We start from the raw sequence: 26,222 nt of genomic DNA, 5'->3' as shown, positions 1-26,222 counted from the left end.
ACTTTACCGAAAAAAAACATCTAAAGAAGCCGCCAGTTGCACCAGAATCATGGAAGAAGACAGTCTGGAGAAGGCTTGAAGCGGCTCCTAATCCAGACCACAGAATGTCCTCTGTAACACATTGTAAAGGCAGTGTGCTGGCCGGGCATGCAGGGCTAACAATGGCCCCGGGGCACTAGTGTGACGCCCTGGAGCCCAGGGGTCGCAGGTAACAACACCTACCACATAACACACACACCCCATTCCCTGTAAGGACACACCAGTCACCCGAAAGGGAGACCTGATGCCTCCCTCAGGGCCAGTAGGGCACACCAGGTGGGCGGAGTCAGGCGGAAAGGCACACCCACCGAGGAGACTACTGTCCTGAGGCAGGAAATGCAAACAGTTCTGAGAAGAGTTTAGAGTGTGACAGTGAGAGGAGCAGAGCTGTCAGGGACCCGGGTTGGAGCCTGGGCCACTTGAAACGTCAGGCAGGCAGACGGTAGTGGCCGTCTGCAGGAGTACCGGTACAGCAACGGCGGAACCGTAACGACCGGGGCAGGGTTGGAGCCCGCCGGCCCTGAACCGGGGAGTCAACTGTGTACCGGAGCACCAGAAACCGGGTACTCAGACCCCGTCCTAGCTTAGAAGCCACTGAGTTTAGGCAAACTGACTGATTGCTGGCTGGACCTCACGGGTTCATCCACACCAAAGTCCCGAAAGAAGGCAAAAGCCCACCGATACCGGGTGAGTGCCACCACCAAGAGCCAAACACCCAACGGGCCAGCGCCTGCGGGCAACCGAGGGCTCCTCCGGCAGCTCAACGCCGAGGAGTGGGCTACCACTGTCCAGGCAGGGGAGCTGAAAAACCACAACAAGATGTGCAAGGGAAAGGGGCCACCATCAACCTCACAGGGGACATCAGCAGCCGGCTGCGGGACCCGACCATACCCGAACTTTGGTTTACCAGTGACTTTGAGTGTGAATTAATCGTGAGTACACCAGTGCCATCCGGGCACGACACTGCACCGCGACACTGCACCGCAGCACGGCACCCTGCACCCAGACAACAACATCAGCGCTCCAGTCCCCCACCGGGCCCCCGGGACACACCGTCCCTACCCACGGAGGGGCTAACATCTAGGCTGCGGCCGCAACACCGATCCCGGACGAGCCCGCCTTCACTCCAACCGCAGCGGTGGTGCACCCCGTCACCACGACCCGTGGGTGGCATCATGACCCGTTAGACGACCGCGCGGCCCTCCCCGGCTGCGCGCCTCGTCCCACCTCACCACCACCTCACTGCCTCCCCTTAACAGAGCGACGTGGCCCCCGGTCCTGAGGCACTCGTGCCACCGACCACCCGAGCCCGGACCTCGAGCGGCTCGGCCCGAGCAGCGGAGAAAGCGGCCGGGCCCCTCTCAGGGCGGTACACTAGTGGTTATTGATAGTGTGACTGAAGACAAAAAACACCGGATGAATTTTGAAGTGTACAGGGTGAGACTTCTCAGATTCAACTAAATGCAGTAATGATTGGACGATTCTTCACAGAGACAGACAATGACCCAAAACATCCTGCAAAAATGAAGTGGAATATTCTGCAATGGCCGAGTCCTCACCAGATCTCAGCGCCATCGAGCTGCATTTCACAGGAGTAAAGCGGGCTTTACACGCTACGATATCGTTAATGAATTATCGTCGGGGTCATGGTGACACACATCCGGCATCATTAACGAGATCGCAGTGTGTGACACTTACGAGCAACCTTAAACGATCGCAAAAGCGGTCAAAATCGTTTGCCCGGGAGAGGTCTTCCTGAAACAAAAAATCGTTTACTGCTTATTAGCGATGTTGTTCCTCGTTCCTGCGGCATCACACATCGCTGTATGTGACACCGCAGGAGCGACGAACATCTCCTTACCTGCATCTACCGCCTGCGGAAGGAAGTGGGCGGGATGTTACGTCCCTCTCAGCTCCACCCCTCCGCTTCTATTGGATGCCTGCTGTGTGACATCGCTGTGACGTTGCACGAACTGCCCCCTTAGAAAGGAGGTGGTTCGCCGGCCAGAGCGACGTCGCAGGGCAGGTAAGTGCGTGTGACGGGTGTAAGCGAGGTTGTGCGCCACGGGCAGCAATTTGCTAGCGAGATCGCAGCGTGTAAAGCCCGCTTAAGACAAAACTTAATGAGCAATCATCATTTTAATTCTTATTTCATAAATCAATAGAACTGTCACAGGGTGCAACAGGATCACTAGGAAGAGCCTAAACAGGCCCTCAGGCTAGGGGGGAACCATGGCTGAGCCTGATCCCAAAGGTATGTCTGAAGGTGGCGATGTTTGGGCCGCCTTCCTTGTCCTAGCTGATCGACAATCCTGGTCTAGTGGCCCCCTTCCTCCATCCAGGAGAGGGCCAGGACAGGAGTGATTAATCCCAAACAAACAGATGGGGGGAAAAAAACAAGACTCAAACTCTAAGCAATCACTCATAGGAAAATGGGCGGAGTTGACTGTGATAGGTCTCCTGCAACATGTGACTCTAGCAGTAATCCACAGGCTAGCCAAAATTAACTCCTGCAAGCCCGATTACTAACAAGAGCACAGCTGGTCAATGGCTGAGCCTGTCAGTGCAAATCAAAAGCAGCATTGTGTGGAGTGTCTGACTCTGCTGTTTGGCAGTCCTGACACACTGCAAGTTTTGAGGCAGACACTGTGTGGCAAGAACACATGAAAATAAGCATCTTTGTAGTATATTCTATCAGACAAATTTGCTTCTTTCTCCTCCTGGACTGATCTTTCATTCTCAAAATTTGCAGTTCAGGCTAAATTCTGTCTTCAGTCAAAACTGACTTTTATACTACTGAGATAAGAGATGGCAGATCCTACTGACATCACTCCTGTCCCGGCCCTCTCCTGGGTGGAGGGAGGGGGCCACTAGACCAGGGTTTACAGGAGCTAGGGTAAGGAAGGTGGCTCAAACATTGCCACCTTCAGACGTATCTTCGGGATCAGGGTCAGCCATGGTTCCCCTAGCCTGAGCGCCAGTTTAGGCTCCACTGTTCCTAGTGATCCTGTCACACCCCATGACAGCAGAAAGAGCCACAAACAAGAGACAACTGAAGTCAGTGCGGTAAAAGTCGGCAAAGCCTCACACCGGAGGAGACCAACGATTGAGACGTCCATGACCGGAAGACTTCATTCATTGCTGCAAAGTATTCTCCACAAAGGATTCAACATGAACAGAAAGTTACTTTATCCAATTACTTTTGAGACCCTGGAAAGAAAGACTTTGTAGAAAAATTCTTAAACGTTTCAGAGGATATTTTTTTACAACCCCTTTAATTACACCTGAATGTCTCCACTTCTATTACATCTCAGCTGTTGCACCATTCACAAACAGTGGCCTGCAGAGCTGAAATCACAAAGATTCATCACTGGCCAAAGACTTCTGGACTTAACTGTCAATTCACCAAGAAATCTACTACATTCATCTTCTATAAGAGGTAATTAGAAAATCTGCCTGGAGAAGGTTTATGGTCATCAGAAAGGATTAGCAGGCATTGATGAGCCTCCATAAGAACTTGTCTTGGTTCAAAATATGGACGGCTTGTACCCGTTTAGGTAGGTGATCATTCTCACCATCCTCAGATATGCATTTATTCAAATAAACAGCCCAAGAACACCCAAAACATTCCTGAGTAAAAATCAACACCCCGAAACAGCAATTCACGTGACGTCTGTGCATGGCTACGGCCATCATAGTGTTATCATGGGTTGTGCCGCAGCTCTCAGGATAAGGAGTGTGTGTCCAATATTTCCATAAAATACTGGGGTCAAATTTACAGTGAAGCCATTGCTCCAGACAAGTGCTCATCGTCCCGGCAGGACTTATTTACAGTGAAGGCATTTCTCCAGACAAGTGCTCATCGTCCCGGCAGGACTTATTTACAGTGAAGCCATTGCTCCAGACAAGTGCTCATCGTCCCGGCAGGACTTATTTACAGTGAAGCCATTGCTCCAGACAAGTGCTCATCGTCCCGGCAGGACTTATTTACAGTGAAGCCATTGTTCCAGACACAACAGCTGATCGTCCCGGCAGGATTTATTTACAGTGAAGCCATTGCTCCAGACAAGTGCTCATCGTCCCGGCAGGACTTATTTACAGTGAAGCCATTGCTCCAGACACAACAGCTGATCGTCCCGGCAGGATTTATTTACAGTGAAGCCATTGCTCCAGACAAGTGCTCATCGTCCCGGCAGGACTTATTTAAAGTGAAGCCATTGCTCCAGACACAACAGCTGATCGTCCCGGCAGGATTTATTTACAGTGAAGCCATTGCTCCAGACAAGTGCTCATCGTCCCGGCAGGACTTATTTACAGTGAAGCCATTGCTCCAGACAAGTGCTCATCGGCCCGGCAGGATTAATTTACAGTGAAGCCATTGCTCCAGACACAACAGCTGATCGTCCCGGCAGGATTTATTTACAGTGAAGCCATTGCTCCAGACAAGTGCTCATCGTCCCGGCAGGACTTATTTACAGTGAAGCCATTGCTCCAGACAAGTGCTCATCGTCCCGGCAGGATTAATTTACAGTGAAGCCATTGCTCCAGACAAGTGCTCATCGTCCCGGCAGGACTTATTTACAGTGAAGCCATTGCTCCAGACAAGTGCTCATCGTCCCGGCAGGACTCATTTACAGTGAAGCCATTGCTCCAGACAAGTGCTCATCGTCCCAGCAGAACTTATTTACAGTGAAGCCATTGTTCCAGACAAGTGCTCATCGTCCCGGCAGGACTTATTTACAAGGAAGCCATTGCTCCAGACAAGTGCTCATCGTCCCATCAGGACTTATTTATAGTGAAGCCATTGCTCCAGACACAACAGCTGATCGTCCCGGCAGGACTTATTTACAGTGAAGCCATTGCTCCAGACAAGTACTCATCGTCCCGGCAGGATTAATTTACAGTGAAGCCATTGCTCCAGACAAGTGCTCATCGTCCCGGCAGGACTTATTTACAGTGAAGCCATTGCTCCAGACAAGTGCTGATCGTCCCGGCAGGACTTATTTACAGTGAAGCCATTGCTCCAGACAAGTGCTCATCGTCCCGGCAGGACTTATTTACAGTGAAGCCATTGCTCCAGACAAGTGCTCATCGTCCCGGCAGGACTTATTTACAGTGAAGCCATTGCTCCAGACAAGTGCTCATCGTCCCATCAGGACTTATTTATAGTGAAGCCATTGCTCCAGACACAACAGCTGATCGTCCCGGCAGGACTTATTTACAGTGAAGCCATTGCTCCAGACAAGTGCTCATCGTCCCGGCAGGACTTATTTACAGTGAAGCCATTGCTCCAGACAAGTGCTGATCGTCCCGGCAGGACTTATTTACAGTGAAGCCATTGCTCCAGACAAGTGCTCATCGTCCCGGCAGGACTTATTTACAGTGAAGCCATTGCTCCAGACACAAGTGCTCATCGTCCCGGCAGGACTTATTTACAGTGAAGCCATTGCTCCAGACACAACAGCTGATCGTCCCGGCAGGACTTATTTACAGTGAAGCCATTGCTCCAGACAAGTGCTCATCGTCCCGGCAGGATTAATTTACAGTGAAGCCATTGCTCCAGACAAGTGCTCATCGTCCCGGCAGGATTAATTTACAGTGAAGCCATTGCTCCAGACATGTGCTCATCGTCCCGGCAGGATTAATTTACAGTGAAGCCATTGCTCCAGACAAGTGCTCATCGTCCCGGCAGGATTAATTTACAGTGAAGCCATTGCTCCAGACAAGTGCTCATCGTCCCGGCAGGACTTATTTAAAGTGAAGCCATTACTCCAGACACAAGTGCTCATCGGCCCGGCAGGATTAATTTACAGTGAAGCCATTGCTCCAGACAAGTGCTCATCGTCCCGGCAGGACTTGTTTACTGATTGATGGAATTCATCAGCCGACAGATTTGTTTTTATCTCAGTCCTGGGACGTGGGGACAAAACACACGCATGAATTGTGCTACAAAGGAGCGGAGAACAAAAAGCAAATGAAAATGATGACTCTGCACATTTTTTAGCTTTTTTTAAATTTCTTGCGCACCTTCATCCGTTCCATCCATGATGCTGACGCTGTTGCCTGGGACCAGAAAAGGAGAGGAACTGAAGACTTTCCGCACCTAAAAACAATAGAAGGCCCCAGAATGAAGAAATGTGCCTAATCCCTCATACACACTGTGCAAGTACTCATGGCAGGCAGTTGTGCCTGTCAGCAGCATTTTACTAAGCACAGACAGCCATATTCGGATCCATTTTGTGCATTTCCTTTAATCCGCCTGTGAAGTTTTCTTCTATTTGTACCGTCGTGCACTGGGGGTCCCGGGGTGGACTGAGGGAAGGGTCTTCAGCTCTGTCCTGGCCTCTCCGCTGCCTTTGGGCATCTTTTCTTCGTCATTATTTACATTTTGCGCTGGCGCCGTTGTAGTGGCGGGCAGCACTTCCACAGGTTGAGATCATGGTGGGCTTCAGTAAAACGGTATCGGTGGCACTGAGCAGCCTGCCAGTCACCGACACCATTTTCCTGAAGACTGCCAAAAGATTAATCTGTGCAAGCACCGCCTGCAGCTAGGGCTGCACAAGCACAAAATGTAAGGCAGAAAAGAGGCCCAGAGGCCGGAACAGAGCAGGAGACTCTTCCAGTAGTCCACCCCACGTACCCCTCCAATGCACAACAGTACAAATAGAAAAAACTTCCAGCACAGAGTAATGGAAATACACAAAATGGATTTCTTCACCTCATCAGTAGCCAATATGGCCGTCTGTGCTACCGCTGCATGACTGGTACATTGTGTCAGAAGCAGACGGAGGTCCCAGCAACCTCCCAATAGCTGTAATGAGGGAATGGTGCTACCATAGAAGAACATTATACACTCCATATACAGTGCATACAAAAAGTAACACCAAGAAGATTCATTTCAGATCTATTTCGCCTTTAATGTCACCCATAATGACACATAGTAATTGGAAAATAAACAGAAATATTTTCAGGTGGAAAAAAATAAAAACAATAATGTATTTGCATAAGTCTCCACACCCTTACACTAATACTATTTTGCAGTCTCCTGTGACTTTCTGGCAGGTTCAGTCTTTGGTTCGGGGTTCATCACATCTAGAATCGATGATCTTTGCCCCCTCCTCCCCTTATGTCAGATTGCGGGGGTCTCCTGTGTACAGCGCCCTCTTCAGGTCACTACAAATTTCCTTTTGGACTCCGGTCCGGGCTCGGTCGTTCCAGAACTTCCATCTTCTACTGATTTGGAAGTCATTCAGGGTCGTTGTGCTGAAAGGTGACATTTATCTTCAGCTTTTCAGCCGGGGCAGAAGGTTTGTTATAAAATTAAATTATATATTTGTTTTGTCCATAATTCCCTCCCCCTTGACTAAAATCTTACCAAACTGTATCTGAGGGTAGCCAAAAAAAGAGCACAATGCTGCTCCCACCCAAAGACCTCTCCTCATTACTAACTTCAGGCTTCATGACAGCTGTGATTTTTTGACAAATCGCTGCTGTCATTAACCACTTATTTTACCCCAATTGCCACCACAGCAGGGCATTCGGGATGGGACAGGTAAAGCGCCAGAATTGTCACATCTAATGGATGTGGCAATTCTGGGTGGCAGTGGGCTGCTATTTTTAGGCTGGTGGGGGGCCCAATAACCATGGTCCTTCCCAATCTGAGAATACCAGCCTCCAGCTGTCTGTTTTATATTGGCTGGATATCAAACGCTGATTTTTTTTTTTAATTATTAATTTAAATAATTAAAAAAAAAAAAAGCAGCATGAGGTCCCTTGTATTTTGGTAAACAGCCAAGAAAACACACACAGCTGGGAGCTGCAGCCTGCAGCTTTATCTGGGCTGGGTATGACTATACGGGGCACCTTACGTCTTTTTTTTTTTCAATCATTTACTTTTGCCTCCACAACCAATCACAGATGTCGTCAGTCTGTCTGCAGTCAATCACAGACGCTGTCACAGAGGGTGGACAGAGAACCTCTGCAGCAGGGAAGGCTAACTCATGGCACTTGTTCGCCTATAGTTTGGTGCAAAATGAGGGTTTGTTTCTTTTGTGGTTGTCACTATATTCAGTCGTTGAAAACACTATCAAGCCCAGTTTGCTTGTAGGATAGCAACCTGGGTGTACACATTTCCACCATTGGTAGGTTGCAATTTGTTCTGCTCACTGAGGTCCTATTAGGTGGAATGAAGGTCTTTAATTCCACCTTTTTAGACCAAGGTGCAGGATCCAATTTGGTGGACGCCCGGTTGTCTGGACCCAGGATCTTACTCTACATAAGTTACCTAAACGTATTCCCATTAACACGCTTGATTCTGCACCGCTGAGTCAGGGGCATTTCACTCAGGTCATTCAAGGTTTACATCTCCAGGTAGGGCCCATGCACACAGAATCCATTGATTGTTTTGTGCTGGAGGGGCTTCACTATCTGGTGGTTTTAGGTCTACCTTGACTGACGCTACACAATCCTGTGATGGATTGGCAGGCACGGGAGGTAGTAAGGTGGTGCGAGTACTGTCACAACTGCATGAGCACCGGTATGTCCATGGTTTCTGCCAGATTGTTGCCTGGGTATCTGTCTGCCTTTGAGGATGTGTATGCTGAGTAAGGGTGTCAGGAGCTGCCCCCGACCACTCCTATGACTGTTCAGTCAATCTAATGCCTGGTGCCAAGTTGCCAAAAAGCAGGCTATGGCCGGTGATACTGTGGCGCCCCAGGATCTAGTTGCCACAACAGCATTGCCCCCTCAAAAGGGTTAATGCTGAGCTTGGAGGTACCATAATTGGGGAAATCATTGGCCAGTAAGTACCAACATCCAACGCAGTTTCTCCCTCAGGCCAGCAGAGGGAGCTCTGAACCTGGAGTTTCAGGGAGCATTCCTCAAGCCTGACCTGAGGGAGGAGTTAGTGTTCAGTCTGTTAGGGAAGTTTGGAGAGTGAAGACGCAGAGTGGTGCTGTCCTGTGGACTGGGGCCTGGAGCTTGAATAGATTGGCCCAGTAAAGCAGGATTGGCAGAGAGGCACAGAAGAGAATTAGACATCGGAGTCTGTGGTTGCCAGGGTGTAAAACCCTTCCCTGGCAGCCGAATCCAAAGGGCAGGAGATCTGCAAGCCCCTGGCCCATAAGCAACCTGAAGGTACAGCTGCATCACCAGGGCCCGGTGTGGACTCCAGCAGAGAAGCACCAGAGAGGGCCTGCGCAGCCTACCACACAGGGAGAGGGACGTACCACCGGTCCCAGCAGCAAGAAGGCCATTGCTAATTCAGAGTGCAGGGTCCTATGAAAGCAAAGGAAGAACAGGGAGTAGGCCTCATACTCAGCTGGCCAAAAAGAGCACCCCAGTTACTTCCAGGCCGGCCGGAGCCTTCTACCACCTGTAATGGTCTCCCAGGACTAACCGTTTATCCAGTAAAAGAGGAGAAGGTAAAGAGACTGTTGTTTGTGTCCGGTCCTTTCACCGCCCTGTCGGCCCTGCACTACACCGCAACTACATCGACACTTACAAGCGCCAACAGTTGCACCGGGGCACCGCTCCACCTGTGGGGAGCAGGACCATCCAAGCTGCCATTCCACCAGCCCCGGAGGCCCTATACAGCAGCGGCGGCTTAATAGCCGCAAACCACAGGTGGCTTCACGAATATTATAAACTTTAAGCACCCCCACTGAAGCCATATTAATTGACTCCCGCCAGGGTCACGGAGTCGGGCCCCGCCACCACTGACGATCCCCGGACTAGTCCGGCCCGGCACCGGGTGTCCCATAGCCCTGGGGTGGGCGAGGCAATACTATGGATAAGTCCTGAGGATGGGGCTACACTGCCTTGAAATGTGTAGACTAAAACCATTTTTAACTTCAAACGCTGCCACAACTGACCTCTGGGGCCATGTCACCATTCCTCTTAGCATAAAGGCGCTCTTATGCACACATATAAATAAATTTGATTTTCTGCATGGGCTGTGGACAGTGCCGCTTCTTCCTTCTACAAGCTTTTTATCTTGCTGATATCCTCAGTGTGGAGCGTGCACCCTGAGCCAGCATTTACTTCAAGAGGTCTCGAGCAGACTTTTTCCCTTTCCAGCCATATTACAAGGTAACCCCGTAGTAGTGCAGGACTGTTTTCTCTTCACTTGATGCTATATTCACCTGTAGGGTGACCTCTCATGGAACTGCAAAGTTGCTGAAAAGACATACACCTCCACTAAGATATGGTCTTTGACGTCCAATTCATCTCTATCTCTCCCCAACCTTATGAAACGGAAAACCTTGACAAAAGGCTGTCATAGGCCGAAGCGTTGGCTTTACTTTGGTTGAGGTGTTCTTTTCCTTTGCAAACACGATTTTTATTATTTCACGTATCTTGTCCCTCTGAGTGCTGGAGATTTACTATTATAGTCCTTCTTTTCTCCTTAGCACCACTTATTTAGCCTGGACCTATCCCAATTTCATGCCACCAGGCTGGTCATGTCTTTCCATTCACATCCAGACAGGCTTGGTCCAGAGTACCCTCTTAGGAGAGGGGTTACTGTCATGAGGGAACCACAATGGAGAGTGGTCCCTCCTATTTCTGGTGTCCGGATATTGCAGTGCAGGGCTTCATGCATACTTGCTCAGATTAATACTGCTGGCTGTGCAGATTCTCCTTTATCCAGTGCTGCTAGGCTTATGTACATCCTCTGGTCTCCTAAACTCTGGATGAAAGCTATCATTGAGGCTTTGTGCACACGTAGCGTATTTTCATGCAGTTACACTGCGATCTGCACTGCAGCGTAACTGCATGCGTCCTGCGTCCCCAGCACAATCTATGAAGATTGTGCCTAATCCATGCACAAGCGTATTAGAACGCAGCGCTTCGGCTGCTGCCGAAGCGCTGCGTTCTAAAAAGCAACATGTCACTTTTCGTGCGCTTTGGATGCAGCTCCCGCTCTGTCTATGGGAGGGGCTGCATCCCGAGCACATGATATCGGCTTTTCATTACGGACTGTTTCTGCAGCCATTTGAAGAGCACGTGTGAAAATTTCAGAATTTTCTGCAGGGACAGAATGCAATGTGGGCACATAGCCTAACTGTTCTGTGTTGCTAATTAGCTCTGCTATATACCTCTCCCAGCCCAGGTAATTGCCAGTGATAGCGTCTGCTTAGCTTGCCTCTAAAGGGAATCTGTGAGCTGTGGACCAGGAAGTCAATTAGAGATGTGGTGCTGGAGTTTGCTGTGTGAAAGCGGAGTGGTGTTTTTCTCTTCCTTATTCCTTTATTGGGTGTGACTCACTAGTCCGTACCTCATTGCTTCCTCCTGTAGTTTGGAGTGCTTTGTACAATTGGTGTTTTATCTGTCTAATCCTCTCTTTGTCTTTAAAGGTAGGGTGTCGTGTTTTTTTATTTTTGTATTAATAATAGTGATTATGAAATAAAGTATTTTTAATACAAAATTAAACTCACTGTTTATTTAGTTTTTATTTAATTCTAGTTTTACTGGTGGCACTGGGGGCTGCCATGCTAGATTTGCTGTGTGTGTAATGACAGTTACTCACCTCCTTTACGGCAGCCCCTGTGCATAGACTCTGATAGTCGGAGTCCAACCCCTAGGCTTATTACAAGAGAGCTCCCTGCTGTGATCTGGACGCGCCCCCTGAGCTGTCCAGATCACAGCAGAGGGAGGAGATCAGCGCCATCTTTCTGCAGCTCACAGTGGTCATGCTGTGTGGTGAACTTTTCCCCCAGTCACCCATTTCTCCTGTGTGAGTAGTGTACCGGCGCCCCTCCCCCCCGCCACCGATGCTACAGTCTCCAATGACAACCCCACGCTATCCCCCCCATGGCCTGTCACCTGTCGGCCTGTGTGAGCAGTCCCCCCAGCTGCAGCAGGTGTGCATGCAGAGCATTGTGTGTGTGTGTGTGTGCGTGCGTGCGTGTGGCAGAGCATTTTGTGCGTGCGTGTGGCAGAGCATTGTGTGTGCGTGCGTGTGGAAGAGCATTGTGTGTGCGTGCGTGTGGAAGAGCATTGTGTGTGCGTGCGTGTGGCAGAGCATTGTGTGTGCGTGCGTGTGGCAGAGCATTTTGTGCGTGCGTGGCAGAGCATTTTGTGCGTGCGTGTGGCAGAGCATTGTGTGTGCGTGCGTGTGGAAGAGCATTGTGTGTGCAGGCGTGTGGAAGAGCATTGTGTGTGCGTGCGTGTGGCAGAGCATTGTGTGTGCGTGCGTGTGGCAGAGCATTGTGTGTGCGTGCGTGTGGCAGAGCATTGTGTGTGCATGCGTGTGGCAGAGCATTGTGTGTGCGTGCGTGTGGCAGAGCATTGTGTGTGTGTGCGTGTGGCAAAGCATTGTGTGTGCGTGCGTGGCAGAGCATTGTGCGTGCGTGCGTGTGGCAGAGCATTGTGTGTGCGTGCGTGTGGCAGAGCATTGTGTGTGCGTGCGTGTGGCAGAGCATTGTGTGCGCGTGTATGTGGGAGAGCATTGTGTGTGTGTGCGTGTGGCAGAGCATTGTGTGTGCGTGCGTGTGGCAGAGCATTGTGTGTGCGTGCGTGTGGCAGAGCATTGTGTGTGTGTGCGTGTGGCAAAGCATTGTGTGTGCGTGCGTGTGGCAGAGCATTGTGTATGCGTGTGTGTGGGAGAGCATTGTGTTTGCGAGCTTGGCAAAGCATTGTGTGTGCGTATGTGTGGCAAAGTATTTTGTGTGGGAGAGCATTGTGTGCGCGTGCGTGTGGGAGAGCATTGTGTGCGTGTGGGAGAGCATTGTGTGCGTGTGGGAGAGCATTGTGTGCGCGTGCATGTGGGAGAGCATTGTGTGTGCGTGCGTGTGGCAGAGCATTGTGTGTGCGTGCGTGTGGCAGAGCATTGTGTGTGCGTGCGTGTGGCAGAGCATTGTGTGTGCGTGCGTGTGGCAGAGCATTGAGTTTGCGAGCATGGCAAAGCATTGTGTGTGTGTGCGTGTGGCAGACCATTTTGTGCGTGCGGCAGAGCATTTTGTGTGTGCGTGCGTGGCAGAGCATTGTGTGTGCGTTTTTGGCAGAGCATTGTGTTCGCGAGTGTTGCAGAGCATTGTGTGTGCGTGCGTGTGGCAGAGCATTTTTTGTATGTGGAAGAGCATTTTGTGTGTGCGTGGCAGAGCATTGTGTGTGCGTGCGTGTGGGAGAGCATTGTGTGGGCGTGCGTGTGGCAGAGCATTGTGTGTGCGTGCGTGTGGCAGAGCATTGTGTGCACGTGCGCGTGGCAGAGCATTGTGTGCGTGTGGCAGAGCATTGTGTGTGCGTGTGGCAGAGCATTGTGTGTGCGTGCGTGTGGCAGAGCATTGTGTGTGCGTGTGTGTGGCAGACCATTGTGTGCATGCGTGTGGCAGACCATTGTGTGCGTGCGTGTGGCAGAGCATTGTGTGCGTGTGTGTGTAAGAGCATTTTGTGTGTGCGTAGCAGAGTATTGTGCATGCATGGCAGAGCACTGTGTGTGCGTGCGTGTGGCAGAGCATTTTGTGCGTGCGTGTGGCAGAGCACTTTGTGAGTGCGTGGCAGTGCACTGTGTGTGTGTGTTCGTTGGAGTGCATTGTGTGCGTGCGTGGCAGAGCATTGTGTGTGCGTGCGTGTGGCAAAGCATTGTTTGTGCGTGCGTGTGGCAGAGCATTGTGTGTGCGTGCATGTGGCAGAGCATTGTGTGTGCGTGTGGCAGACCATTGTGTGCGTGCGTGTGGCAGAACATTGTGTGCGTGCGTGTGGCAGAGCATTTTGTGTGTGCGTGCGTGGCAGAGCATTGTGTTCGCGAGCGTGGCAGAGCATTGTGTGTGCGTGCGTGTGGCAGAGCATTGTGTGCGTGTGTGTGTAAGAGCATTTTGTGTGTGTGTGGCAGAGCATTGTGTGTGCGTGTGGCAGAGCATTGTGTGTGCGTGCGTGTGGCAGAGCATTGTGTGTGCGTGTGTGTGGCAGACCATTGTGTGCATGCGTGTGGCAGACCATTGTGTGCGTGCGTGTGGCAGAGCATTGTGTGCGTGTGTGTGGAAGAGCATTTTGTGTGTGCGTAGCAGAGTATTGTGCATGCATGGCAGAGCACTGTGTGTGCGTGCGTGTGGCAGAGCATTTTGTGCGTGCGTGTGGCAGAGCACTTTGTGAGTGCGTGGCAGTGCACTGTGTGTGTGTGTTCGTTGGAGTGCATTGTGTGCGTGCGTGGCAGAGCATTGTGTGTGCGTGCGTGTGGCAAAGCATTGTTTGTGCGTGCGTGTGGCAGAGCATTGTGTGTGCGTGCATGTGGCAGAGCATTGTGTGTGCGTGTGGCAGACCATTGTGTGCGTGCGTGTGGCAGAACATTGTGTGCGTGCGTGTGGCAGAGCATTTTGTGTGTGCGTGCGTGGCAGAGCATTGTGTTCGCGAGCGTGGCAGAGCATTGTGTGTGCGTGCGTGTGGCAGAGCATTGTGTGCGTGTGTGTGTAAGAGCATTTTGTGTGTGTGTGGCAGAGCATTGTGTGTGCGTGTGGCAGAGCATTGTGTGTGCGTGCGTGTGGCAGAGCATTGTGTGTGCGTGTGTGTGGCAGACCATTGTGTGCATGCGTGTGGCAGACCATTGTGTGCGTGCGTGTGGCAGAGCATTGTGTGCGTGTGTGTGGAAGAGCATTTTGTGTGTGCGTAGCAGAGTATTGTGCATGCATGGCAGAGCACTGTGTGTGCGTGCGTGTGGCAGAGCATTTTGTGCGTGCGTGTGGCAGAGCACTTTGTGAGTGCGTGGCAGTGCACTGTGTGTGTGTGTTCGTTGGAGTGCATTGTGTGCGTGCGTGGCAGAGCATTGTGTGTGCGTGCGTGTGGCAAAGCATTGTTTGTGCGTGCGTGTGGCAGAGCATTGTGTGTGCGTGCATGTGGCAGAGCATTGTGTGTGCGTGTGGCAGACCATTGTGTGCGTGCGTGTGGCAGAACATTGTGTGCGTGCGTGTGGCAGAGCATTTTGTGTGTGCGTGCGTGGCAGAGCATTGTGTTCGCGAGCGTGGCAGAGCATTGTGTGTGCGTGCGTGTGGCAGAGCATTGTGTGCGTGTGTGTGTAAGAGCATTTTGTGTGTGTGTGGCAGAGTATTGTGCGTGCATGGCAGAGCACTGTGTGTGCATGCGTGTGGCAGAGCATTTTGTGCGTGCGTGTGGCAGAGCATTTTATGCATGCGTGGCAGTGCACTGTGTGCGTGCGTGGCAGAGCATTGTATGTGTGTGCGTCGCAGAGCATTGTTTGTGCGTGCGTGTGGCAAAGCATTGTTTGTGCGTGCGTGTGGCAGAGCATTGTGTGTGCGTGCGTGTGGCAAAGCATTGTGTTCATGCGTGTGGCAGAGCATTGTGCGTGCGTGTGGCAGAGCATTGTGTCTGCGTGCGTGTGGCAGAGCATTGTGCGTGCGTGTGGCAGAGCATTCTGCGTGCGTGAGTGTGGCAGAGCATTGTGTTTCCGTGAGTGTGGCAGAGCATTGTGTGTGCGTGCGTGTGGCAGAGCATTGTGTGTGCGTGTGGCAGAGCATTGTGTGCGCGTGCGTGTGGCAGAGCAGTGTGTGCGCGTACGTGTGGAAGAGCATTTTGTGTGTGCGTGGCAGAGCATTGTGCGTGCGTGGCAGAGCATTGTGTGTGTACATGTGGCAGAGCATTTTGTGCATGCGTGTGGCAGAGCATCTTGTGTGTGCGTGCGTAGCTGAGCATCTTGTGTGTGCGTGCGTGGCAGAGCATTGTGTGTGCGTGCGGCAGAGCATTTTGTATACATGGTATATAGTATACACACACATGTTGGCTCCGCCTCCTTCATGCTGCTCGGTCACACACACAGTATATACACAGTGTACACACGGTATATAGTATATACACACACAGTATATACACTCAGTACATGGTATATATTATATACACATGCTGGCTCCGCCTCCCTCATGCTGCTCGGTCACACAGTATATACACACTGTACACACGGTATATAGTATATGCACACAGTACATGGTATATAATAAATACACACGTTGGCTCCACCTCCCTCATGCTGCTCGGTCACACACACAGTATATACACAGTTTACAAACGGTATATAGTATATACACACACAGTATATACACTCAGTACATGGTATATATTATATACACATGGTGGCTCCACCTCCTTCATGCTGCTCGGTCACACACACAGTATATACACAGTGTACACACACACACTGCGGGCATCTGTATGGCAGAGCATTGCAGGCGTGCATGTGGCAGAACATTGTAGGTGTGCGTGCATGCGGCAGAGCATTGCTGGACCGGTGCGTGCAGAGCGTTATGTGGGAAGCACGATGTAGCTGTCCTTGGTGACACTTTAGACATTTGTGGTCACCAACAAAATAGCTCGGCACTGTGTCCCTAGATTTCATTCTCTCTTATCTGTTGGAAACACCCAGTTTGGGAGGGGGAGCTGTGACATCACACACAGGAGAGCAGACTCCGTCCACTTTACTGCAGCTGTAATCCAGGCTATTTCTACAGTGGGATTTCTGTAGTATTTCAGCAGCTGCTCCCCCTAGTGTTTAAGAGTGGAAAATATCAAACTTTTTAATTTTTTTTATATTTTGCTCAATTAAAAACAAATAATATTTAATTAAAACATTATTACTTTACATTTTTTCAGTTATTGTATTTTTTTTTTTTGGGCACGACACCTTCCCTTTAACCTAGAGAGTAGTGATGGGCAATCCCGAACTGTAAAGATCGGGGTTCGTACCGATCACATAATGACGTATACACGATCCCCATCACGAGCTTTCCTGGGAAGCTCGTGTTACAGATCGGGTCTAGATCAGGTCCAGGGGCTGTAAAAAAAAAAAAGCGCATTGTTAAAAAACATTATGCTCATACTTACAGGTCCTGCGACGCATCCTGCAGACTCTTTCTCCCGGCTGCTTCTGCTTCCGATCATTGCTGTGTCCCCCGGTAAGCACCACTACCTAAAGGACCTTGCATGACGTCATAGCCATGTGACCAGTCTGGTGTGAATGTTGTACAGATGTGACGCCCTGGACTAGTCAGGTCGTCATAGGGTTCTACACAATCTTTCTCTCCCAGTGCAGGGCTCAACCCCCATGGTTCTAGGAATCTAACCTGCAGTACTGCCTCCACCAGCATTCACAAATCCTAGGTACACCTTGCACCACACCTGTCAGGCACACCAGTGGGCTGCTTAAACTGGAATAGAGCTGCCCACCTAGGGGTCAGGCAGGGAGGTGTCACGTCAGTGCAGTGGTAGCCCTCGATCTGTGAGGAGCTCTGAGGAAGCTGGGAGTTGGAGCTTCCAGGGGTGAAGCAGACTAGGTCGCAGACAGTGGTCTGGACCTAGAGGAGTCAGACCCCCGGTCGCAAGGGATTGAGGCTAGGTGCCTGGGACCTGTCTTGGAGGACGGTCAGCAGCCTAGGCCTAATCACCGGTCTCGGACCCAAGGCACGACAGGATACACAGACCCTAGGTCGGGGAAAAGTTTCAAGCAACCCGGCAATTAACCTGCGGAGGACAGGACCTCTACAGACTGTTCCCACGAAGCTCAGAGATCGGGGGCACTAGCTCAACGAGGGGGATAGGGCTTTCCAAACAAGCAGCCCACTGAAATCCCAAGCGTGAGCCCCTGAGAGCAAGCTCTTCTACTTAGCCACAGTGGGGAGCGGGGCCCGGAAAGCTCCAAGCTGACGGGCCACAAAGGACACTCTAAAAATACTGTGCCAGGAGGCAGGTCAAGGATCACCAGGCAGTGCTGCAGGGGATGGGACCCAGACGAGCTCCCTCAAGAGGGCAGCAGCACCGAGAGACTTGGTTTACCCTGTTGTCAGCATCTGCTTTATTGCGGAGTACCAGATTAAGCCCTGCTACCATCGAGCCTGCGCTCCCCCTGCACCCCATACCGCCAGAGTCCCGGGGTCTTCCCCTACCCGTGGTGGGTTACGTCATCTTGCTGCCCCACTCCATCACCCCGGATACTCCCAATGGCAGCGGCGGTACTCCCAATTACCATACACCAGGGGTGGCATTACAAACTATATCTCCCCTGTAAATAGCCCCCCTTCTTTATTCGGGTGTAACCCTTAGCCCCTGGGTCCGGAGACCCTCGAGCCATGAGCAGTGACATCCAGACTCGAGCGGTTCGACCGCTGCCAGGGCGTTACAATCCCGGAAAACCTTGGCGTCACGAACAGGATTCAGACAGGACCCACTAACCTGGGTGACGTGCGCCTTGAAAAATGAAGCTGCGGTGTCAAAATCCTGTTCAGGCCATTTTCCGCCATCTTTGGCGCCAAAACGCCATCTTCCAGGCCAAAAGCGCGCAAAGCTGAAGCCCCGCCCTTCGTCTCGAGAGTGTGGCCCGAACCGGAAGTTCCCAGAGTGCCCTAGCGCGAAAGTGAGTGGCTGGCGAAAACCAAGGGGGTGTGACGGCATGTAGCAGCGGAAGTGAAGCAGGGACGCCAGGACTCTGCCATACCATTCCTGGGCACCGCAGAGGCAAGATGTCGGAAACGCGTGACTTTTCAGCTGAGGATGCTGCTCCCGGGACAGCTGCCTGGATTGAGATGCGGAGAGCGACGGCGGCGGTGCGAGCCCAAGAAAAGAGAAACCCTGCGCGTGGAGCGGGTAAGCAGAAACCCAGCTCCAGTTGTCTCGGCCAATCCGTGGAGTCCGGTCTGCCCCTAGCCACCGCCATCGCCCTGTCACCTTCGCTCTCGACCACAGCTGACCCCGAGGTGCTGCCCACAACATTGGCAGCGGATTCCTCAACTCCCGCTGAAGACTACCAGACTGTAGACCCCGATCAGATAATCCTGGTCATTATAGAATCGGAACCAGAGGAAATGGAGGGAGATTCAGGTTCCAGCACCCCGGAGGCTGCCTGGGTGCCACGCTATGGAGGAAATGGCTACCAAATGTCCCTGTCGGCGAGAGCAGTGCAAGGGTTAGAGATAATGGAGGTGGATGAGGAGTCCACTTCGGATGATGAAACCCCAGCTGATACCATGGATGTGGTGGTGCCCATATGTCGCCGCTGTGGCCTACCAGGACACTTTGCCAGAGTGAGTCCAAGAGGTGCCCGACGCTAAAGGGCCAGAACCTGCAAATTTGTAAACAGTTTTAAAATGGTTGTCTGGACTGTCACCTTTGTTGAACGTTCTCCAGTGTTCAGTTTAAAGGGGAGAAGGCTGTCAGGGATCGGCTGAAGGGTCTCTGATGGAAGGTGACAGGAGAAGTTTATGCTGCAATTAGACTGTGCCATCCTTGTTGAACCTTTTGCCATGCTTTGTTACAGGAAAAGGGCCATCAGGTCCTTAGTCGGTGCGGTACTGGTAGATGGCATCAAGAGGCCTTGGTGGAAGTTGGCGCAAAATGGTAACGGCTGCCAGGTTACTCAGGACTGTTAAAGGGTCGTCTTTTCTGCCTCCAGGACTTAAACCCTGTCATGGAACCAAATAGGAAGCAGCGGGCTTCAGGTTGTTTGGGTGGCGGGTTGAAGGGAGAGGGATAATGGGAATGGACTGTCGAAGGAAGGTGCTGCAGTGGAGTAGGCTGAGCACCGACTACCGCTACAACCGGTAGCGTTCCCAGGGTTCTTTAATAAAAAAAAAAAAAATGAACTCTAAGGAGTACTTTACACGTTACAACATCGCTAGCATCAGCTAGCGATGCCGAGAGCGATAGTACCCGCCCCCGTCGGACATGCGATATGTGGTGATTGCTGCCGTAGCGACCATTATCGCTACGGCAGCTTCACACGCACATACCTGCTCGGCGACGTTGCTGTGAATGCCGAACAATCCCTCCTTCAAGGGGGAGATGCGTTCGGCGTCACAGCGACGTCACCGTGACGTCACTAATCGGCCGTCCAATAGAAGCGGAGGGGCGGAGATGAGCGGGACGTTTTGCCGTCGGGACGCAGGTAAGGAGATGTTTACCGCTCCTGCGGGTTTACACACAGCGATGTGTGGAGCTGCAGGAACGACAAACAACATCGTACCTGCGGTCGATCCGACATTCTGGAAATGACCGACGCTACACAGATCAACGATTTTCGACGCTTTTGCAATCGTTTATCGTCGCACCTAGGATTTACAAGTTGCGATGTCGCTACCGGCGCCGGATGTGCGTCACTAACGTCGTGACCCCGACGATATTTCGGAAGCGATGTCGCAACGTGTAAAGCCCCCCCTAAGAGTTTTAAATGTAACGTTTAAGTGATGTGCCTCCCCTGTGAGGGATGAGGAATTGTTAATAAAAATGTTATTTTTCTCTCTTTTTCTAGTTAACCAAAAATAAACCTCTGGATGTCCTGTAGGTCGGGGACGAGCTATGTTTAACCAAGGGGGAATGTGACGCCCTGGACTAGTCAGTGCGTCACAGGGTTCTACACAATCTTTCTCTCCCCGTGCAGGGCTCAACCCCCCATGGTTCTGGGAACCTAACCTGCAGTACTGCCTTCAACAGCATTCACAAATCCTAGATACACCTTGCACCACACCCTGTCAGGCACACCAGTGGGCTGCTTAAGCTGGAATAGGGCCGCCCACCTAGGGGTCAGGCAGGGAAGTGGGAGGTGTCAAGTCAGTGCAGTGGTAGCCCCCAAGCTGTGAGGAGCTCTGAGGAAGCTGGGAGTTGGAGCTCCCAGGGGTGAAGCAGACTAGGTCGCAGACAGTGGTCTGGACCTAGAGGAGTCGGCATCCCGGTCGCAGGGGATTGAGGCTAGGTGCCTGGGACCTGTCTTGGAGGACGATCAGCAGCCTAGGCCTAATCACCGGTCTGGGACCGAAGGCACGATGGGGTACACAGACCCTAGATCGGGGAGAAGCTTCAAGCAACCCGGCAATTAACCTGCGGAGGACAGGACCTCTATGGACTGTTCACATGAAGCTCAGAGATCGGGGGCACTAGCGCAATGAGGGGGACAGGGCTTTCCAAACAAGCAGCCCACTGAAATCCCAAGCGTGTCGTCACAAACTATATCTCTCCTGTAAATAGCGCCCCTTCTTTATTCAGGTGTAACCCTTAGCCCCCGGGTCCGGAGACCCTCGAGCCACGACCAGTGACATCCGAGCGGTTCGACCGCTGCCAGGGCGTTACACAGACATTGGATTACAGACTGGTCACATGACTATGACGTCTTCGAAGGTCCTGTTAACTGAACTTTGACTGTCACTATGCAAGTGTCGCATCGCATCACAGCGCACAATCTCCTGACAGGAGCGGTCAGCTGCATGTATTTCCATGCAGCTGCGGCACTGCTGTCCTGAGTGAGTCCGGCTTTGTGGGGTGATGCAATGCGAGACGCAAGTGTAATCATACCCTCACTGTCAGCCTGCTTCTCGCTCTGTACAGAGCGATGTAGCATAGCTGACATGGCTCTCTCAGCTTCTCACTTTGTATAGAGTGTGTCTGTGCACAATGATGAAGCAGAGCTGACATTGCTGTCCCTGTGGATTACGTCAGACTAAGGATTTTTTTATAATAAAGATGGAGTCTCTAAATGTTTTTTTTTGTTTTTTTTCGAATAAAAAAAAATTCTCTCTGTGTTGTGGGTTTTTTTTTTACTGTCTACTAGAAATTCATGGTGGCCATGTCTAATTTGGCGTGATACTGTAAATTACGGACTTAGTAACATCTGAGAATACATAGCTTGAATTAACCCCTTTATTACCCCGCGTGCCACCGCCACCAGGGCCGCTGGAGGAGCTGGGTAATGCGCCTGGAAATGCGCTAAGAAACAATGGGCCATTTCCAGGGGCAGCTGTGGGCTGCAGAGGATCCCAGCCCAAAGCTGCCTGGCTTTAACTGACTGGCAATCAAAATACAGCGGGAGCCAACGCATTTATTTTTAATAATTTTTTTAAATAATTAAAAAAAAAAAAAAATAATGAGCTTCTCTGTATGTTTTATCTGTGCTGAGAATCAAAAATACCATAGAGCGCTATGTCATTTTTTAAAATTATTTATCTTTATACAACTATATATTGTGTACACATATATACTGTATATGTGTATATATGATAGATAGATAGATAAGATACAGCTCTGGGAAAAATTAAGAGACCACATTAAAATTAAAAATTAAGAGACCAGATTTAGAGACTCCATTTTTATTATTTAAAAAAATCCTTAGTCCGACGTAATCCACGGTGACAGCACTGTCAACTCTGCTTCACTTCCTCACTCTGTACACACACTCTATTCAAAGTGAGAAGCAGAGAGAGCCATGTCAGCTATGCTACATCACTCGTTACAGAGCGAGAAGCAGGCTGACAGCGAGGGTATGATTGCACTTGTGTCTCGCATTGCTAATGCTCTCAGGACAGGTGCGCCTCAGCTGCATAGAAATATGTGCAGATAACTCGCTCCTGTCGGGAGATTGTGCGCCGCGATGCGACACTCGCACAGTAACAATCAAAGTTTGGTTAACAGGACCTTGGATGACATCGTAGTCATGTGACCAGTCTGTAAGCCAATGTCTGTACAACATTCCCACCAGACTGGTCACATGGTATGGAAGGTCCTTTAGGCAGTGGTGCTTACCGGGGGGCACAGTAATGATCAGACGCGGAAGCAGAAGCGGCCGGAAGATAGAGTCTGCAGGACGCGTCGCAGGACCTTTAAGCATAATGACAATGTTTATTATTAACTATATTCTTTATTTTACAGCCTCCCCTCCACCCCATCCCATAACTGTAAAGTCCAAGATTGGTGATCGGAAGCAAGTTCGCATTCTCGATCTCGATCTTTACAAAACGATCAGGCGAGGCTCCCAATCCCGACCATCGGGGGGAATCGCCCATCACTACTAGAGAGGGTCTAGCTTTCCCGCTACCCTGCTCACCAGACACGGCTGAGTCCAGGGAAAGACAGGGATAGGCACGTGATCGCCATCGAGATGAAAGAACCTGTATAGGGACGTTAGGGAGTGCAGGGATCAGCCTCAGTTGAGTTCAGGAGATGACCCTTCTCCTCTTTCCCTAGAGCAAGGCCCCATGTTGTATAATTTTCCAGGTGTACCCTGTGTGTCGCAGTGCTCACCGGGAGTTCCAGTGTACCTGGTGGGCGGAACTCCGGTAGTCATTACATTATGGTCAAGAAGTTCAACCTTGATCTCATTAGGCAGAACACATTCTCCTAAGAGCTTTTGGCAGACCGGAACTTTTTTTTACACCTTCTCCTTACCACAATGAGATCCTTTTATCCTTTTGCTGTGTTGTAAGTGATTAACAGATCATAAGTTTTGCTCTAAAATGCAGCAAAAAATGTTTACATCTAAAAAAACACCAGATTCTGCATTATTTTCTCAGCTTTAAATGTACAATTCTGTAATGTAGTGATTGTAGACTGCATGCACCATTACACATATGAAAATTCTGTGCTTCAGAGCAACAGCAAACAGCGGCACACAGTGCCATCACATGTGTGTGTATAGACCCCAGCATACAGTGCTGTTGTGAACACATTTGGACTGGGCTCTGGTTTGGGACTCCCTCTTGTGGCCAGTGCTGGTAGTGGAGTTGGTCTGCTTATCAGAAGCCAGACAGCTGATGATTGGAAATCTGGTGGTTCAGACTGGGCCTATATAACTGAGTAGTTTTCTCTTGGTCTGGGTCGGTGATCAATGTTGTTTCCTGTGGTGCTGTGGATATTCTGAAGAATGCCCTATTGTTACGGTTGCTGTGGCTCTGGAGACTATGTCCGGATTTCTTGCTACTGCACATGTGCAAGCGCTGGAGACTAAGGCGGGCTTTGCACGTTGCGACATCGGTAACAATGTGTTACTGATGCTGCAGCGATAGTCCCGCCCCCGTCGCACATGCGATATCTAGTGAAAGCTGCCGTAGGGATTATTATCGCTACGGCAGCTTCACATGCACATACCTGCCGTGCGACGTCCCTCTGGCTGGCGACCCACCTCCTTCCTTAGGGGGCGGGTCGTGCGGCGTCACAGAGACGTCACACGGCAGGCGGCCAATTCAAGCATCCCGCCCACCTCCGTCCTTCTCATTGCAGCCGTGAGGCAGGTAAGGTGATGTTCCTCGCTCCTGTGGCTTCACACACAGTGATGTGTGCTGCCGCAGGAGCGAGGAACAACATCGTACCTGTCGCAACATCGGCATTATGGAAATGTCGGAGGCTGCAGCGATGATACGATAACGACGCTTTTGCGCTCGTTCATCGTATCAAAAAGGTTTTACACATTGCGATATCGACTGCGACGCCGGATGTGCGTCACTTTCGGTTTGACCCCATCGACATCGCACGTGCAATGTCGCAACGTGCAAAGCCGCCCTAAGTCCTATCTTGGAGCCATTGCACATGTGCGGGTGACATCATCGCTGACATGAGGTCACATGTCTCTGACACCTTCTAAGCTGATTGGCCACTGGTCATGTGCTTGTGACACGTGGTCACATGTCTCTGACACCTATGCCGATTGGTCGCTGGTCATGTGCTTGTGACGCTTTGCTCGGTGATAGGCCAGCGTGACGTCATTGCTGTCATTCTGGCAGCGGATTGGCTCTGGTGTCCTCCATCTTGGATGAGGCACAGAGTCTATATAAGACCCTGACGCACGCCGCCCGGCGCTCAGTCCTCTTGGTTCATGCATGAGGGTAGACGCCCTGTGCACGTCCCTCTAGGCATCTCTCTGTCTATGTTAGGTAAGCGCTACCGGCAGGGTAGTGTTCTTATACCTTACAGCTTCGGCTGCAGTCCGTATCCTTACCTCTTAGTGGAGCGGACATAGGCAGGTGCCTGAGGCACATGGTCCGGCTGGGCCTTGTGATCCTACTCATAGGTGGACGTTGCCGCTAGGGTAACGTTCCTTATACTGCGTCTGGCAGTTGTTCGTATCCTCGCACACTAAGGGAGCGAACAGAGGTAGGAGCTTTGTGCGGCTTATGCTGCTGTCCGTCTCTTTTGCACCACTAGAAGAGCGGACCTAGGCAGGTGCCATATCTAGTGGTTCGTGTCCTCGCACACTAGTGGAGCGAACGCAGGTAGGAGCTTTGTGCGACTTACGCTGCTGTCCGTCTCCTGGCACCACTAGAGGAACGGACCTAGGTAGGTGCCATTTCACACTCACTGCTTTTGTCTCTGTGATCTTTAACAGAGACCATTCCACACACCCTCCAAGTAAGAGAGAATTGCTTTATTTTCTAATTATATTCCTCTGTGAGTTTAACAGAGGTATTGCACTCTGCACTTGTGCTATTATTTTTTACAGTGGCACACTTATATACCCCTTATCCTCTGCCATAGTCTGCAGCAGAGTCTTTGCTCGGTGGACCCTGACTGTCTGACATTCCTTTAGGTTTTATTATCAGACAGCCCCCCCCCGTAACACCTATCTTCTGTCTCTACCTGAACTCCTAACAGATAAGTTTGGTCTTGTACCTCTGCTGGTTTTGTTTCCATTTTTCTGTTGTTAATATTGGAGGTATTAAGGCTGGTCTCCTGATTTTGCTTGTGGAGTCCTGGGTGGAGTTGGATCATTCCCTGCTGGGAATGTCTGTGTATCTTGCTCCATATTCTTCAATGCATTTGTGTTTTGTCATGCTTGGTATTACTTTTAGTCCTTCCTCTATATTAGTGTTTTGCTTGGATACCAGTAACACCAGAGTACTGACATAGTGGGGGAGAGGCCGTGTAGTCTCAGCTTTTTTCCTATCAGGTGTGTTTGTTTTTTTCTAGAGTATTGCGTGGCTGCAGACAGTGTTCTTTTCTGTACTTTCCTATATAGATAGTTTAGGCCTCATCTTTGCTGAATCTGTTTTCTACCTGTGTACTGTGTTTCATCTTGTCTCCCCGGTTTTATATGTTTGGGGGCTATCTATATCTTTGGGGAACTGCTCCGAGGCAGATTAGCTTTTCCTGTATTTCTCTCTTTAGGAAGAATTACTTCTCCGGCTGTGTCGAGGCGATTAGGTCATCGTAGGCTCGTCCCACAGCTACTTCTAGTTGTGTTGTCAGTTACAGGTTTTCAGTCAGATGAGTTTCAAACCACTCTGGTGACTCTGGAATTCCTAGTTTTTGCCTTTTTTTTATCCTCCTTGGTCACTGAATCACAACACAGTGCCATCACACGTCTGTGTAGAGACCCCGGCGCACGGTGCCATCACACGTCTGTGTAGAGACCCCGGCGCACGGAGCCATCACACGTCTGTGTAGAGACCCCGGCGCACGGTGCCATCACACGTCTGTGTAGAGACCCCGGCGCA

General features: G+C 50.8%; 1 protein-coding gene across 6 annotated transcripts in view; it reads right to left on the bottom strand.

Moving 5' to 3' along the window:
- ENTPD5 (ectonucleoside triphosphate diphosphohydrolase 5 (inactive)) overlaps window positions 1–26,222 on the bottom strand; it is a 140,317-nt gene that overhangs the window by 88,148 nt on the left and 25,947 nt on the right. For all 6 annotated transcript variants that reach the window (XM_075329481.1, XM_075329482.1, XM_075329483.1 and 3 more), the window contains one exon: window positions 6,067–6,142. In XM_075329481.1, coding sequence (XP_075185596.1) covers window positions 6,067–6,142 — 76 coding nt within the window. The remainder of the gene's footprint in view (window positions 1–6,066; window positions 6,143–26,222) is intronic.

This window comes from Anomaloglossus baeobatrachus, chromosome 12 (genome assembly GCF_048569485.1).
Source record: "Anomaloglossus baeobatrachus isolate aAnoBae1 chromosome 12, aAnoBae1.hap1, whole genome shotgun sequence".
NCBI classification, from domain to species: domain Eukaryota; kingdom Metazoa; phylum Chordata; class Amphibia; order Anura; family Aromobatidae; genus Anomaloglossus; species Anomaloglossus baeobatrachus.
The sequence above is the reverse complement of the archived record's forward strand: the minus strand, read 5'-3'. Positions and strand labels throughout refer to the sequence as shown.